Source organism: Sorex fumeus, unplaced genomic scaffold (genome assembly GCF_029834395.1).
Source record: "Sorex fumeus unplaced genomic scaffold, SorFum_2.1 ptg000086l, whole genome shotgun sequence".
NCBI classification, from domain to species: Eukaryota; Metazoa; Chordata; class Mammalia; order Eulipotyphla; family Soricidae; genus Sorex; species Sorex fumeus.
The window spans coordinates 36,807,282-36,823,256 of NW_026606143.1; the positions used below are offsets into that span (position 1 = coordinate 36,807,282).

The following is a 15,975-nucleotide window of genomic DNA, read 5'->3' on the forward strand; positions in this document are numbered from 1 at the left end:
CCGGCTTTACTACGAGGAGGCGGCGCGCTGAGCTACTTGGTACCAGAGAGCAGGGGTTATTTTTAGAAGTAGGCGACGTTAACGATCTAAAACATTAAACTGGGGCTTGACTTGCTCCCAACAGGGAGAAAACAAGCCTTCCGGAACATCGCCATGGAGACACGTGCACACGCACGGTGACGTTCCCCTCCGCGTTAAGGGATGGGGCCCGAGTGTCGCTTCTGCACGTGACCACAGGCCTCTCTGTGATTGGCTGCCTCGGGGGCGCGGCCTTCGGGCGCGGACGCTGCGGATTGGTGTTTCGTGATGGTGGGGTGGGGCTCCGGGTGCTGCCGCGGGAGGTCCGGACACTGGCGGCCATGGGTCTCGCCGGTAAGTGCCTTCTCTGTCCGCTGTTCTGCTCCTCTTGACCATTTCTGCATGGGATCGGGCTGATCTCCGGGGAACCTGGGCAGCGGTGCTGGGGACGAAGTCACCCCGACCTGAGACTCAGAAGTCACGGTCGAGGGATTCCGGAGTGGAACGGGACCGGTTCCACTCGGGCGGCCGCGCCGGAGCCGGCTCATGGGGAGCGGACGCCGGCGGTTGAAATGCTCCGGGACCCCTCGTCGCCGAGGCGTCGCTCTGCTCCCTCCGGCGCCTTCCCGTCCTTCGGGTGCGGTGAGACCCCGACTGGCGCTGGCCGAGGGATCGCCGATTGAATGGGGCGCTTGTTTCCTTGGCCCGGGAGCATCCCCGCGACCTCGCCGCGAGCCGAGACGGGGAGCCGAGGGTTGGGGATCATCATCATCCCTCTCTCCTCGACACCCCCCGGGTTTCCCCCGAGGTTCCTCGAGCGCCTTGGCCACGGTTGGCCGCCCAGGCGCTCAGTCTCAACGACCGAGAATGTTAAGGCCATTTCACATTTGCCACTTAAGTGGATGGGTGGGGACTTCGGGCCAATTGCACAACTCGTCCGGCGTCTCAGGTGGAAAGGGAGAGAGCTGTTGTTGGCGAGACTTCCCGGCTTCTCCGGCTTTTAAATTTCAAGAGTCGGGGAGTGTACATAGTCCTCTGAAACTTCCAGAAGTCAACTCAGAGCACAGAAACGGGCGTAAGCCCTGAGCATCATCAGATGTGGTTCAATTGTGCCCCACCAAAAGGAGGAGACATTAAAATTTTTCTTCAGGGGCGAGGCTGTAAGCATCCTCTCTAGTCCCTGATTAATTCCAAGCTTGTATCTTATATGGAATGGAGAGACAAAATAATGAGACCAAATCAACATAGGCCTGGGGCACCAGAATCTAATTGGCGTTTTATTTCTGGTCTGAATAAATAATTGATCAGAATAAAAGAAAAGAAAAAAGAGTCGGGGAGTGTTCATGCCACTGAGATGATGACAAGATTTCCTGATGAAAACAGGCAGATTTTTTTTCCGGAACTTTACCGCTCATTGACAAAACTTGGACTTCCTGTGGCTCACCGTTTTGTTACCACTCCTCTTTTAAAAGCTGATTTGGGTTTCCATGACAGACCATAGTTAGAAAGTGTTGGGGAAACCGCCTCTAAAAGCGTCGTCTTGAGCGTCTCAATATTTGATAATATCGAGTCATAATAAATTCAGATCAGCGAACACTAACTATCTGAGACTAGATGGAAAACAGAGACGAGTTTGTTGGCGAGACTAAATGGTTAATGTTTTGCCTAAGCAGTTCACTTCCCTTTTCTTAGTGAGAAGTTGGAATCAGGAACCTAGAACTTCAGGCGATTTTCTGTTGTATGTTTGCGTCCCTGGAAGCCAGGGATTCCCATATGTGAAGCTAGAGAAGATTTTTCTCTAGCTTTCCAAGTGAGACTCGCTTTGGCTTGATAAGTCTGCCCTACTGCTGAATATTGGATGGGCACTTCACCCTGATATGGGACTAGATCGCAGGGATCCCTAGGGCCAAGGTTTCTTGCTTTAGATGTAGATAATATCCACATATGCTACTCATCTTCTACTTTAGATATAATAGAAAAGGTGAAAAAACGGGGGGAGCAGTTTAAATATCACCTTTTTTAAAAAAATAATGCAGTTGCTGGAACTGTCCACAGCATACTGAGTCATTCTCAAGCTATGTGTCAGACTAGCAGAATTATGAGACTAATCAAATCAGTGATTAGGCTCTAGAGCGTGGTCAGGACGATTTTCCTGTGAAGAGCCATGTGTTTGATAGAATAAATTAGCTTGTTAGTAAATTCCTGCAATCTGGTGTCCCGAACGTTTTTAAAACTTAGGTGTAGTACTGTTTTAACAATGAAATTAAGATAAGACTCTGCAGAATCTGGTTTTGTTATAGCAGCGCGACGCCAGTATTGTCAAGTCAGTATATTCTATGTTTTGTTTGCTTCCTAGGTGGAAAACCAACAAATTCATATCTCCTATTAAAACTGTTTATGTCTGGATTTGAAATATGGAATGGATTTTTGTCCTTGAGCTGAGATGCTCTTTTCCTCTCTCTTGCAGGTAATAGACACCATAACTGGGTTGCTTTAAGGACTAATGCCTGAACCATCTCAGCATGGCCTGTGTAGAAGGCAGTGGGCACGACCAGCCTCCCTCAGACTCACTCTCCTGTGTTAGCCTCGAAAGTGTTTCCGCAAGTAGAACCTGTAACCGTAGCCATAACATATGCATGGTGTCCGACTTTTTCTATCCCAATATGGGAGGCGTGGAAAGTCACATTTACCAGCTGTCTCAATGCCTGATAGAAAGAGGCCACAAGGTCATAATTGTCACCCATGCTTATGGAAATCGAAAAGGTGTTCGTTACCTCACTAATGGCCTCAAAGTCTATTACTTGCCTCTGAAAGTCATGTACAACCAATCGACAGCCACAACCCTCTTTCACAGTCTGCCACTGCTCAGGTACATATTTGTTCGGGAGAGAATCACAATAATCCATTCACATAGTTCTTTCTCTGCCATGGCCCACGACGCCCTCTTCCACGCCAAGACAATGGGGCTCCAGACAGTTTTCACAGACCATTCCCTTTTTGGATTTGCTGACGTCAGCTCGGTGCTTACAAACAAGCTTCTAACTGTGTCTCTTTGTGACACAAACCACATCATTTGTGTCTCTTACACGAGTAAGGAAAACACTGTGCTCAGAGCAACTCTGAATCCTGAAATAGTGTCCGTCATTCCTAATGCTGTAGATCCTACTGACTTCACTCCAGATCCACTTAAAAGGCATCATAATGTAACTATTGTTGTTGTCAGCAGACTTGTTTACAGAAAAGGTAATGAAATGATAGAGCTACAATTACACTGCACAGACTTATGAATATTTGTATGTGATGATTGCTTGAGTTTTCTTTTTGTTTTATGGTTTTGTGTGTAAAATATAGTGAAGACAGGACTAATATTGTTTTATAAGTGCAAAAAGAAATGGCTGGAATGGTGGTAAATGCTGCCCTTCTCCCTAACCTTTGTTGTGTTCGTAGTTACCTAAAAACAGCCTGATGTGGGGCTGGAGTGATAGTACAGTGGGTAGGGTTTTTGCCTTGCATGCAGCTGACCCGGGTTCAATCCCCAACATCCTAAATGGTCCCCTGAGCACCGCCAGGAGTAATTCCTGAGTGCATGAGCCAGGAGTAACCCCTGTGCATCGCCAGGTGTGACCCAAAAAGCAAAACAAACAAAAAAAGCCTGATGCTCTTTAGTAGATGAGATATTTTTAAAAGCTGAAACAGCCTTGTACTTGTGGTGAGAAGTGCAAGGTACAGCCCATCATATAGTCCTTTCCTTCAGATTCTAGAAGTAATGTCTTTCCATTGCACATGTTTTTAAAGCTAAGGAAAACACACTAAAATCCCCTGTAACTGCACTACCCAGGGCATTTTAATGATGGGCATTTTAAGTTTTTCACTCCTACAGCGTAGATTTAGAATCACTGGACCTGTCCACATGCTAACTGTTTCCTAGCTTGCTGATTGAGTCATAGATAAGATATGTAACTTATTGACAGGTAAGTGATGAAACAGAGTGGACGGCTCACTCTCTGATCTGGTTCTGTCCCTCATTGTGTGTCCAGGACAAACAACTCTCCCAGTTGTTTGAAATGTTTGAGCTGACTTACCGTGGGAATTTTATGAAGGTCCAGGGATCTCACATCCTAGTCTAGTATATATCCAGTGTCTACTGTTCCCAGAGAGCTTTTTAATGCCTCAGAAGCACTTCCTGGACACTGAGGTAGAATTTGTGCAGTCTACTTTGCTAAAATTATGACACAGTCATCTGGATATTTGAAAACCTTTTCAGTAATAAAGAATATTACTAAATGTAGGGAGTCTTTAAAAAGATAATTTGTGGGGCTGGAACTATAGCACAGCAGGTAGGGCATTTGCCTTGCACGCAGCCGACCCGGGCTTGATTCCCAGCATCCCATCTGGTCCCCTGAGTACTGCCAGGAGTAATTCCTGGGTGCAGAGCCAGGAATAAGCTCTGTGCATCGCCGGGTATGACCCAAAAACCAAAAAAAAAAAAAAAAGAAGAAGAAGAAGAAAAAGAAAATTTGTACCTCCCCTTAGTTATTTGATGTTGACACAGGCTGTTGGTCATTTGTGCTCTATTGCCAGTAGTTTGAGGCGGCCCTGCGGGCCTGGATCTCTGGCTCATTGATTGGCATTGCATCACTTTTTAAAAAAAGAACTGTAGTCCACTATTTACAATTTGTGTTTCTTTGAAGTTATGGGGTGGGGTCGGGGAGTTGATAACCTAAAAGCATATCATGCTTCTGAAATTTTGCTTTTTAATTCCATTTGGTGGTTTAGAACATCCCCCAATCTGGCAGGAGCTGCTTTTCTGACTTTCCCTTATTGAAATTTTCCAACCATATAGATTAAGTTTTAGAGAAACATTTTATCATCTGATGTGCTCTTTAATTCAATTTTCTAATAGAGTTGCAAGCATAACTGACGTCAAGCAGATTTGTGGACAGAGTTGAAAATGGTGGTAAACACCCCTCAGTGGAGGGATCAGGCGTGTGCCAGTGTTTAGAGGCAAGACCTTATAGTCAGTAGGCATGGGGCTCGAGTGATAGCACAGCGGGTACGGTGTTTGCGTAGCACGCAGCTGACTCGGCTCCGATTCCCAGCATCCCATACGGTCCCCCGAGCACCGCCAGGAGTAATTCCTGAGTGCACGAGCCAGGAGTAACCCCTGTGCAATGCCAGGTTGACCCAAAAAGCAAAAATAAATTTAAAAAAATAGTCAGGCGTATGTGTGGAATGGAGAGCCTCGGTTGATGGAGCAGACCACTGAAGTGGAAATTGCTGAGAAAACTGCCTACTTGCAGTCTGGGAGGTACAAAACTAACTGCATTTCCTGGCTGAAGGTAGTGATCTGCTTTCACTCCTTAATCTAGAGAAAGGATCAACATTCTGTATTCTGATTCCCTCTTGGGAGCCTGGCAATTTTGGTCAGAACTTAAAAGATGTGCCCAATTTGCTTAATCAAATAATAAATCTTTATGAGAGAGCACAGCAAAGCAGTTTAGATGTATGGGAAGATTCCAAAGAGACTAAAAATAATCCAATCATGAACAACTTGATGACTGTATCTCTTGGTGATTCAATTAAAAAAAATCAACTTCTTGTACCAAGATTGAATCTGAACCTATTTTGACTAACCAAGGTAACCAGAGTGAAATGACTACTTTTTCTGTTCTCAAGTCAATCATTTAATAAATATTTGGGGCTGGAGAGATAGTGCAATGGGAGGGTGCATGCCTTGTACACAGCCAACCTGGGTTCACTCCCAGTAACTCATGTGGTTCCCTGAGCACCACCAGGTGTGGCCAGAATTTTAATTTTCTTTTTTTGCTTTTTGGGTCATACCTGGCTCATGCACTCAGGAATTACTCCTGGTGGTGCTCAGGGGACCATATGGGATGCTGGGAATTGAACCCAGGTCGGCCACGTGCAACACAAATGCCCTACCAGCTGTGCTATCACTCCAGCCCCTAGAATTTTTAAAAAAAAATTGTAAATATTTATCCCATGTTCTCCATAGGCCATCAGCCAAGCCCTGTGCAAATCATAACATTCTGAAAAGAAATTAGGTCAAGTGAATAGTTGTTTCAGTGGTCCATTAGATAGTCACAAATGTCCATAGGAAATTGCAGGTGGACAGGTATCAAAGGCCCAGTGGAACAATATGTCCCATATATGTTCCATGTAAGAGAGAGGTGAAATCAACATTCTTAATTGCCTGGCTTGCTGGCTGACTTCTTCAGCCTGTCTTACTCTTTGTAGTTTACCATACCCCGTCCTGCGTGGGGACAGGCATGCTCCACTTCCTCCTATTGTGGTAATGACAACTTACATTCTATTCTGTAGTTGATAAATCCTATGCGTGGTACTGTACCCCACTTTGACCCTCTGAGCAACTATGGAGTAGATGTTACCTGTATATAGCTAACAAACAGAGGGTAAGTACTTTGTCTAGGTTACACAGTAAGTAACAGATGAAAGTGAGTTCAGCTCCAACTGAGTTCAGTTCTCTTGTCCAGCCACCATTACCTAGGTAGAGCTTAAAAAGAGGCTTTAAAATAGAGACTAAACACTTTGGTGGTTTTTTTTTCTTTTTGGCTTTTTGGGTCACACCTGGCGATGCACAGGGGTTACTCCTGGCTCTGCACTCAGGAATTATCCCTGGCGGTGCTCAGGGGACCATATGGGATGCCAGGAATCGAACCCAGGTTGGCCGCGTGCAAGGTAAATGCCTTACCCGCTGAGCTATTGCTCCAGTCCCAAGACTAAACACTTTGAATCAGAAATTGTCCTGTCCATTTTGTGGGTATGTAGCTTTTCGTATGTTCCTTTATGTTTTTCTCTTCTTAGAGGCACTGGAGTAATGATATGTATAGTAGGGGAAAAGTCTTTTATTAGAATAATATTATATTATAGATTGTTAATATTATCAGTTCCATTTCTTATAAGGTTGTTGTCAGGGTTAAGTGATAGTGTTCTTAAAATCCATTGACTCAATAAGCACTCAGTAACTGTTAAACTATTACCAGAATTATGGCTCTTTGTATATTTTTATGTGTAGAATGGGTTCTTAAACTTTGTATTAGAAGAGAGAGAGAGAGAGGAAAGAAAGGGTAAATAAAGGAATTACAGAAAACAATACTAAAAGTCATCAAACTACCTTCTAGTTTACATAGAAATTCTATTAGTGGCTTGTTAATAGACTTAGAAATAAAGGTAGCAAAGATCTTAATGAAAAACCATTATAATTTAGAAAAGCTGCACGTCAATTTGTTTACTAATGCAATCATCTTTTGAAAATACTAGCGGAATTTGCTTAAATCCTGCTTTAAATTATCAAATGAAATAACCCTCTTATTTCTTTCATCATCTTTTTAACTTGATCTGTCTGCATTTGGAAGATTAATATAAGAAGTGCAGTCCTTGTGTATGTGCATACACATTTTTCAAACTGATAAACTTGGCTCTAGGCGGATTATTTTGTATTTACTTTGGGATGTGTATAATTTTTTTAATTATTAATGCACCAAATTCCCAAATAGTGTCAACACTTTGGATAGCCAGTAACTTTTTCGGACTAGTACGGTGTGATTTACTCCTTTTGAATTACCTCAGGTCATATTTTCTGTTAAAAGATTTTCATTAAAAAGTATATACCCAAGATGTAGCTCTTAGTTCTGTGGCCTCTAGTGATCTGGGAGTTAAAGTCCGGCTACTATCCTTTACTCAGGAGAGTGGACTGTGGGGGCTTTGAAGGTTTTTTTTTGGTAGGTTTTTGGGTTACACCCAGCAATGCTCAGGGGTTACTCCTGTCTCTGTGCTCAGGAATTACTCCAGGTGAGCTCGGGGGACCATATGGGATGCTGGGAATCGAACCCGAGTCTGCTGTGTGCAAGGCCAATGCCCTACCCGTTGTATTATCTCTCTGGCCCCGGAATTTTAAATTTTGCTAGTATGCATATTCACTGAAAACCTCTCCGTGCATTTTACACTCTCAAAGTTCAGGTAGTACTGACTTGATTGCTTAGCTCCTTCCTGTGACAGGAAGTAGAATCAGATTAGTCAAAGGTCGTGACTGAAAGAGACCTTGGACTTTGGGTACATAGGTCCCTTCATTTTCTATATCAGAGCAAGTTGCTCATAAAAAGTCTTGGGCAAGACCTTGATCTGTTGTCCAGTATGCTGTCCTGCTTTTAGAAACCTTTCATTAAAACATTAAATGCCTCCAGTAGCTTTCTAGAAGCAGGTAGTATGTGAACACAAGGGACTAGCAGAGTTCATATTCTGGAAAGAAACAGCGCAGTCCTGGGGCTAGAAGTGTGGATGCTGGTCTCCAGGAATTGCAGCTCTTGAGGTATTACTGACAGTTGGTGAGTGATTCCACCCTCCCAAGAAAGCGTTAAGCATTTCTTAAGGCCTAGCTAATGTTTTTAACGTGAGTGGATGCTTAGTACTTAGGAACTTCAAATATTAATGTCTCTTAACATTTTCAGGGACTGATTTGCTTGGTGGAATAATACCTGAACTCTGTCAGAAATACCGAGATTTAAATTTTATAATTGGAGGAGAGGGACCAAAGAGAATCATTTTGGAAGAAGTACGGGAAAGATACCAGCTCCATGACAGGTACTGATGGATTGCATATTGTCTTCAGTGAGAAAATGCCAATTATCTATAATAGGTTTTGGTTTCCTGCCTATGTTAAGTGGGATGCCTCTCCTCCATGTACTTAATTCCACCCCCCCCCCCATTATCCCAGTGTTAAGTGACTTGTGGAAGCAGTGGTTGAGGTACACTGGAGATTCCCCGCCCCCAAATCTACTTTGGTTGGAAATATATGCAAGTTTTTTTTTAGCTATACCGTACTGTGATTTAAAAAGCAGGACTTACAGTGGAGTAGCACTACATGTTATGACTCTGGGGACCCCTCGGACTGCTGGTTGTGACCCTGCCCTCGTTTTGCATTGCTGATGTAGCCACGAGACCCCTAAGCACAGGCCTGGTGGACCTGGTACTGTCCGACAACACAGGACCTAAGAAGCATCATGTCCTCACGCCCTAGCACTGAAACCACTGTCCAGTTGGATAAAGCCTACAAGTCACCAGGAGTGGCCCCTGGGACCCCTGAGAATCCCCCCGCTACACCCCCCCCCAAGAAAGTTTGAAAGTCTGTGAAAATTGCCATGCACATACAGATATAAATCTTTCTCTGGTGTGTGATCTTGTGTGTTGCAAACACGGGAAGTGTCAGTTTAAAGGGGCCATTTCCTGTTGAGACGTGACTTTAGCATTTCTTCGTTAAACTCTATTCATGTTTTCATGACATGCAGACAAAGCTTGGAGAAGAGGGAATGTGCTCTTTGATAGAAGTTAGCAATGTTCATGTTTCTGTTTGAACCTAACAGCTTGCCAAGGCACTCTCCTTTGGGTCAGAGTTTGGTAATATTACTCTTTCCAGAGGAGAACACGAGCAGCAACAAGAATTTAAGTATAACCTAAAGAATATGCTTCTCTTATCCATTGTCGTTTCCTTTAGCTTGATCCTTATTCCTTTCTTCTCTCAAACACCAGAGTGCGTCTCTTGGGAGCTTTAGAACACAAGGATGTTAGGAATGTCTTAGTTCAAGGACATATTTTCCTTAATACTTCACTTACTGAAGCATTCTGCATGGCGATTGTGGAAGCCGCCAGTTGTGGTTTACAGGTAAAACGCTTTGAAGTCTTATATGGTTGGGGGTTCTATATGTGAGCTTTGAAAAATAACCTGATACAGTCTGTATTTTTAAATCTGCTTTGCCTTTTGCCCCCGTATTATCATTTCTCATGGATCATGTATTCTTTCTTTTTAAGGTTGTAAGTACGAGGGTCGGTGGAATTCCTGAGGTACTTCCAGAAAATCTTATTATTTTATGTGAGCCTTCTGTAAAATCTTTATGTGAAGGATTGGAAAAAGCTATTTCCCAGCAAAGGTCAGGAACGTTGCCGGATCCACAATATATCCATGACATAGTGAAGACTTTCTATACTTGGAGGAACGTGGCAGAGAGAACTGAAAAAGTATGTCTTATACTAAGAAATGTGCATCAAATTCTTTGTTGTTTCATGTATAATGCTAGAAAGGTTGACCACTTCTGTCCTATTATGTTGATTTAACCTCTTACAAACTAAATTAGATACTGCTGTTGGTACATGGTGCTAAAATGATTCCAGTCAAAATCATTGCATTTGACCTACAACTAGCAGCTATTCAGACTAGACCCTTCAGTAAATTGGGCATAAAGTTGCAAAATTTGCTAGAAGTAATGGTACTCCCGGTCAAACTTACTAAAATTTACTCTGGATATTTATTTTCTGGAGGCTATTTATAATTATGAAGCCAAAAGGTGTCTTACGTGGTTTTGTAGCTTGGTTGTGGCAGCTTTTTAATTTGTAAATATTCATATTTATTTTCGATTCCTCCGCCCCTCTTGGAGAGCCTGGCAAGCTGCCGAGAGTATCCACCCGCATGGCAGATCCTGGCAAGCTATCTGTGACATATTTGATATGCCAAAAACAGTAACAAGTCTCACAATAGAGATGTTACTGGTGCCCGCTTGAGCAAATCGATAAACAATGGGAGGACAGTGCTACAGTGCATATTTATTTTATGCTGCTTCCTAAAACTCTTGGGTCACTTGTATTGTGATTTTCTATAGGAAATGGAGGTTTGTATCTTTTGGTTGGTTGAGAGCCTAAGAAGTTAGAATTCAAAGTGCACATACCAAACAACTTTAAAAAATAATATAAATTTAAAAAAAAACACATAACAAATGTGGGAGGATCTTACACACACAAACACACACAAATACACACACACACAAAGAATAGCAAATTTTTGGAAGGACAGGTACAGAAATTCCCTTAGGTGAGCGAGGACAGGGAAGTGCTTCATAATTTGAATTAGGGGCTTTATTTATCCACTTGATTTTTTTTTTATGTAGAATCCACTCGGTTTTGTCATTTGGTAAGTTCCTCTCATTGTTTTGTCTGCTTCTGGACACTTAGCACTGTACTGCAAACTGGATGGAAATCGTGCTTCTTAGGCTACAGAGATTGTAAACCAGAAAAGCAGTCATTTGGAAGCATGGAAATATATTCATTTTGACCAGTGGTCTTCAACCACCCATGTAGAAAAATGGAAAACCACCGGCCTACCTCTGTGGTTCTACCTACCATGGTTCTACCTGCCAGTCCTCAGACCAGCATGCAGGAAGTTGCCTGTCCTCAGGTGTAAGAAGGTTGAAGAATATTGGTTTAAACTAGTGCTTTTGTATTACTATTGTGTTCCTTCCTAGCCCTAGACCGAGAGGGACATGGAGCTAGTAAATAGAATAACTCTTTACTATGAGGCTTTCTTCCTTGGTTTGAATTGTAAATTCCTATGTATTAAATGATCCTTATTTGGACATAAGAGCATGCTTCAAATGATACTTATTTGGATGTAAGAGTGACAAACTCTTCTAAAATATCATATACGGTACATTTTCTACATTTTCTAAATGTGTCAGACATTGGAGTTGTGACTGAATCATCTAAGATACTCCCATCTGGTCAAAGATGTGCAGTGCCTCCACCATATGAACTAATTCCTTTTCCTTTTCCTTCTGCGGTTGGAGTCTAACGCTGATTATCTCCTGGGATGCATATCACTAGGATGCGTGGCCGTTTTCAGAATCTAGTCATTCCATCTTTCTAGCCTGCTATCCATACGGTCACCCCCTAGGTTCTATTCCTGATGGCCCTCTTTTATTTATTTATTTATTTCTTCTTTGGGGGTCATGCCCATCGATGCTCAAGGGGTTACTCCTGGCTCTGCACTAAGGAACTGCTCTTGGTGATGCTCAGGGGACCATATGGGATGCTAGGGATCGAACATGGGTCAGCTGCGTGCAAGGCAAATGCCCTACCCAGTGTACTATCTCTCCAACCCCACCAATGGCACCCTTTTAGAGGTGTATTTGGGAGTGGTTGACAGGGATGAGTACTTGGATAGTTATTTTTTTTCTTCAGTTATACCCAATCTGTTTTGCTCCATAATTGAGAATCAGAGCTCCATAAGTTGTGTTAGTCAAGGGAGAAATAACTGAATTTTGCAAAGAATAATGGTAGTAGTTAGTCAAAGTATGTCTAAGAAGCTCATTACGATTCCTTTTTAATGAAAAATTTTCTTTTAGTTATGCTTAAAGTAATAGTAGAACTTGGGCATTTTTTTCTTCTATTTTTATAACTCTGATAGTTTATAGCATCCATTCATAAAATTATTAATTCTTGTCTGTAATAGGTAGTCATACCTGTCATTCTTTTAGTAGTTATAAATTGTGATTTTTTTCACTTCAGCTCATGAATTGATTGACCTAGAAATAAATGTAGACAAACTATCATTTTGTAGTTGCTCTAATTCTCATTGTATATGATAGGATATTTTGATCATTTTCAACTCCCCTTTAGTTCAACTATGCTACTTAGAAAATCGATCAAGAAATTAAATTAGAGTTCCTGCTGGAAATATTGTTGACATTTTGTCAGTTTCAGGAAGTGCTGATTAAATTGCATTCTAGTTGTGTTGAGTGTAGAATTGCTGGATGAAATCTTTCAAAGATTATTGGCCTATAGATCTCGCACTATAAATATAACTGTTGAGTTCAAAAGGAGATGGTGGGCCAGTTGATGGCACGGGAGATAAGAAGTTGACCTTGCACAGGACCAACTACAGTTTGATCCGTGGCACCACATCTGGTCCCCTGAGCACCAGCAGGTGTCACTTTTAAGCTGTAGTAAACCACAGGGTGTGACCCACACGCCCCCCCCTCCCCCCAAAACAAAACAAAAAAGGGAGACGGTTCACAAGTCTGATATAAATATATGCACAATGATGTATGTATACAGTCGATATGCAGATGCAGTGAAAAATGTTAAGGGTGGCCTATTTTGTTTCTGAAATATGTCTATTTAAAGAACTTTGTTGTAGTTAATATGGTCAGAGTTCAGCCCTAATGGAGTTTAGAAACCACATCACACACTGCCATTTCTCAGCAAGAAACCTAATTTTGTTTGCCACTATCATACTCGTGTTAAAATTTCCTTGATCTCTCCCCCTTCCTTACCAATCACAAGATGCACTGCAAAGCAAAACAAAACCGAAACTCCACCGGGACCCTTCTCCCCCCAAGCCTCTTGGAACGTAGAGTCCTGACTCTCAGCCTTTCTCCCTCTAGGTGTACGACCGCGTGGCAGGGGAAGACGTGCTACTGATAGAGAAAAGATTGGAAAGACTCATCTCTCACTGCGGCCCAGTAACAGGTTGCATTTTTGCTTTGCTGGCTGTAATCAACTTTCTCTTCCTTATTTTCCTGAGATGGATGACTCCAGACTCCATCATCGATGTTGCAATAGATGCCACAGGGCCAAAGGCCGCCTGGACTAAGAATCCTTGCAGTAAAAAAAGGGAAGAGAATGAGATCTCTAAAACCAGGTAGAAGAACGCCTGGTGACTAAGGTTTTAAAGCATTTGTAACAATTACTAAGTAAGACTGTTGAAAATTAACCTTGCTTTTTGGAAGTTTGTTTTGTTCTTCAAGTTAATTTAGTAAGTTATGCTACCTCTATACCATTCAATATTTTATTTTGAGGAAAGATGACACAAACTTATGCAACTCCTGAGTGTAGAGACTCATTGCACTTATAAAAAAATTTAGGAAAGTCACTCAGGTATGAAATTTTTCAGATTACTGAAATCCCTTTGGCAGAAATGTTTTAACATTTTATTTTGGGAGCTTTGGGTGCTGAAGGCCAAATGTTTTCTGGGCATCTTTTGGCCAGTTTTAAAGGTTCTACCATTGATTAGACATTCACCAGATGTTTACAAATTTTCTTTAGAGAAATACAAATATAAGAACTATTTTTAAGTCGCGTTCATGCACATTTATTAGACATTGAAGTCAGCTTCTTGCACATTTAGTGAATATCCTCAGTAATTGTTACATAAGGTCAGCAGGTTTCCTGAGTCACGTGGTCTCTCAGCTACCAGCATGTTTTAAAAAGCACCAACTGAAATGTAGAACATGGCACTAGGTACTTCCTGCTATAAAGGGCCAGGGGTGCATTGTCTCTGGAGCACTCAAATGGCTCCCTTTCTACTCACAGTTGGCGTGAAATGGTAAAAAAGCCAACATGCCAAAAATGCTCATGCTTTTAATACCAGGAAAAAAAAGTGGCTAGGGTACTTGGAGTACTGATTCTCTGATTCTGTTGTATGCATTTTTGTAAGTAGAGCCATCCTCTTGGGTTGCGTTTTTGAAAACGATGTTTGCTTTTTCAATACTCGGGACCGAAACACTGTTGAAAATAGTACAGAAAAACCCTTCACATCCTTTATGACATAATTTAGTCCTCTGTAAATGCCTTCGTGTTATCCGAGCAGAATGTCCGAGGTGTGCCATCTCCAAATCAGCTGCTACCCTCTACCTTTGATGATAGGAGTCACTTCCCTTCACTTGTGGCCTAGCTCATATCTGATAAGTATTGTCAGTGTGCAAAATCTTTACTCCAGAATGTTCTGTTCGTAGCAGATTGATTTAAAAATTTTTAGGAATTTCTTTGAGAATGGATGTTGTTACCATAATTACTGTTACCCAGAGCCATGGGTTTTTAAACCCCAAGTTATGTACATGATGTGTATTATTCATTCTTTGAACACCTTAGAATATGTTTTTGTGGTAAAGGACTGAAAGCAAACGAGTGAGGCACTGTTGGGTGCACAAAATAGATTCTGGCAGTATTGTAGTTTTGTACAGGGTTTTCTTTTATTGATGACATTTACAAAGCTTTTTAACATGCCTATGAACTTGTTGCCACTGATAAATAATAGGAAATATTTGTGTCTTGTTTAATACCAAAAGGCATATGCAAGAGTATAGTTTTTAAAAATGTGGACCTTAGGGAATCTTTCGTTGAAGGAAAATGGACCAACCCAGATCATTAAACCTTGAGATTCTTAATCCATTGCAACAGACATATAAATATGAAATAAGCAGTGCCAATATTCCTAATTAAATGAAAAAGTTTTATCTGCTCTGTTTACCAAGTTTAAAAATATACTGCATTTCGTTTATTAGCATTTTAAAAAAATTGTCATTAACTTTTTGTGTCTTATTCCAATTGGTCATGGAATTGATTGTTGCTCTTGCATGTAAACCGAGTGATTTGCAAGTTATTTTCCTTGTTTTTCTTTAAACAGATGAAAGTAAATTTGCTTGTTCTGGTAAAAGTCAATTTTCAGGCTTCCTGGATACTAGTTGTAACTGTCAGTGTTGCACTGGTCAATATGTGAAAAACATATTGTTTTCCTGCTACTTATGTGTATCTGAAAGTGAACTTGCAGTGATGAGGAATTTATTGAAAAAACATCTTGTATTTCTTTCAGTGTTTAAAAAGTAGCACAAGTGAAACCGATTTTATGAAACCACACTAATGTTCAAAAATAAAGACCAAAATGACATTTTGACAATTGCCTGTATTGGTCTTGTTTTATAGATTACAGGTTTCCCCCACTTTCAAAAGTGTGCATTACACTCCTTTGCTTTTGCAAGAGATACATGGACTACCTGGGCTTCCTCACTGAAGAAATCAGAAATCAGAAGAGAATTTTCCCTTTTATGACAAAGTGAAAACTGAAAGCATAGATCAGCACTGGTTTTGCAGCAGCCGTTCCAAAGGCAAGGTGCCTCTGAAGCAATAAATTGGCCTTGCCAAATTCCTTTCCTGGAAACTACAGGCTCTGTCTGTTATTTATCCTGCTCTTACTATGTGTGAGTGCTGTTTTAGGTTTGATGGAGCTATTTGATACTATTTGGTAGCCTGTATTTTTGGATCTGGAAATACTAATAATCTTTCACATGTGAATGCTGGTATTTGCTTTTTTGC

General features: G+C 41.6%; 1 protein-coding gene across 2 annotated transcripts; it reads left to right on the forward strand.

Moving 5' to 3' along the window:
- Window positions 1-335: 335 nt before the first annotated feature.
- Window positions 336-15,536, forward strand: PIGA (phosphatidylinositol glycan anchor biosynthesis class A). Of its 2 annotated transcripts, XM_056131307.1 has the most exons (7): window positions 336-372; window positions 2,375-2,485; window positions 3,110-3,261; window positions 8,508-8,640; window positions 9,586-9,718; window positions 9,865-10,071; window positions 13,269-15,536. In XM_056131307.1, the coding sequence occupies exons 2-7, from the start codon at window positions 2,433-2,435 to the stop codon at window positions 13,527-13,529; spliced, it is 939 nt and encodes a 312-aa protein (XP_055987282.1). In that variant the 5' UTR covers window positions 336-372; window positions 2,375-2,432; the 3' UTR covers window positions 13,530-15,536. The 2 variants fall into 2 exon arrangements, with proteins under 2 accessions (XP_055987282.1, XP_055987281.1); XM_056131306.1 differs by lacking the exon at window positions 2,375-2,485 and having other exon boundaries at window positions 337-372; window positions 2,486-3,261.
- Window positions 15,537-15,975: the final 439 nt, after the last annotated feature.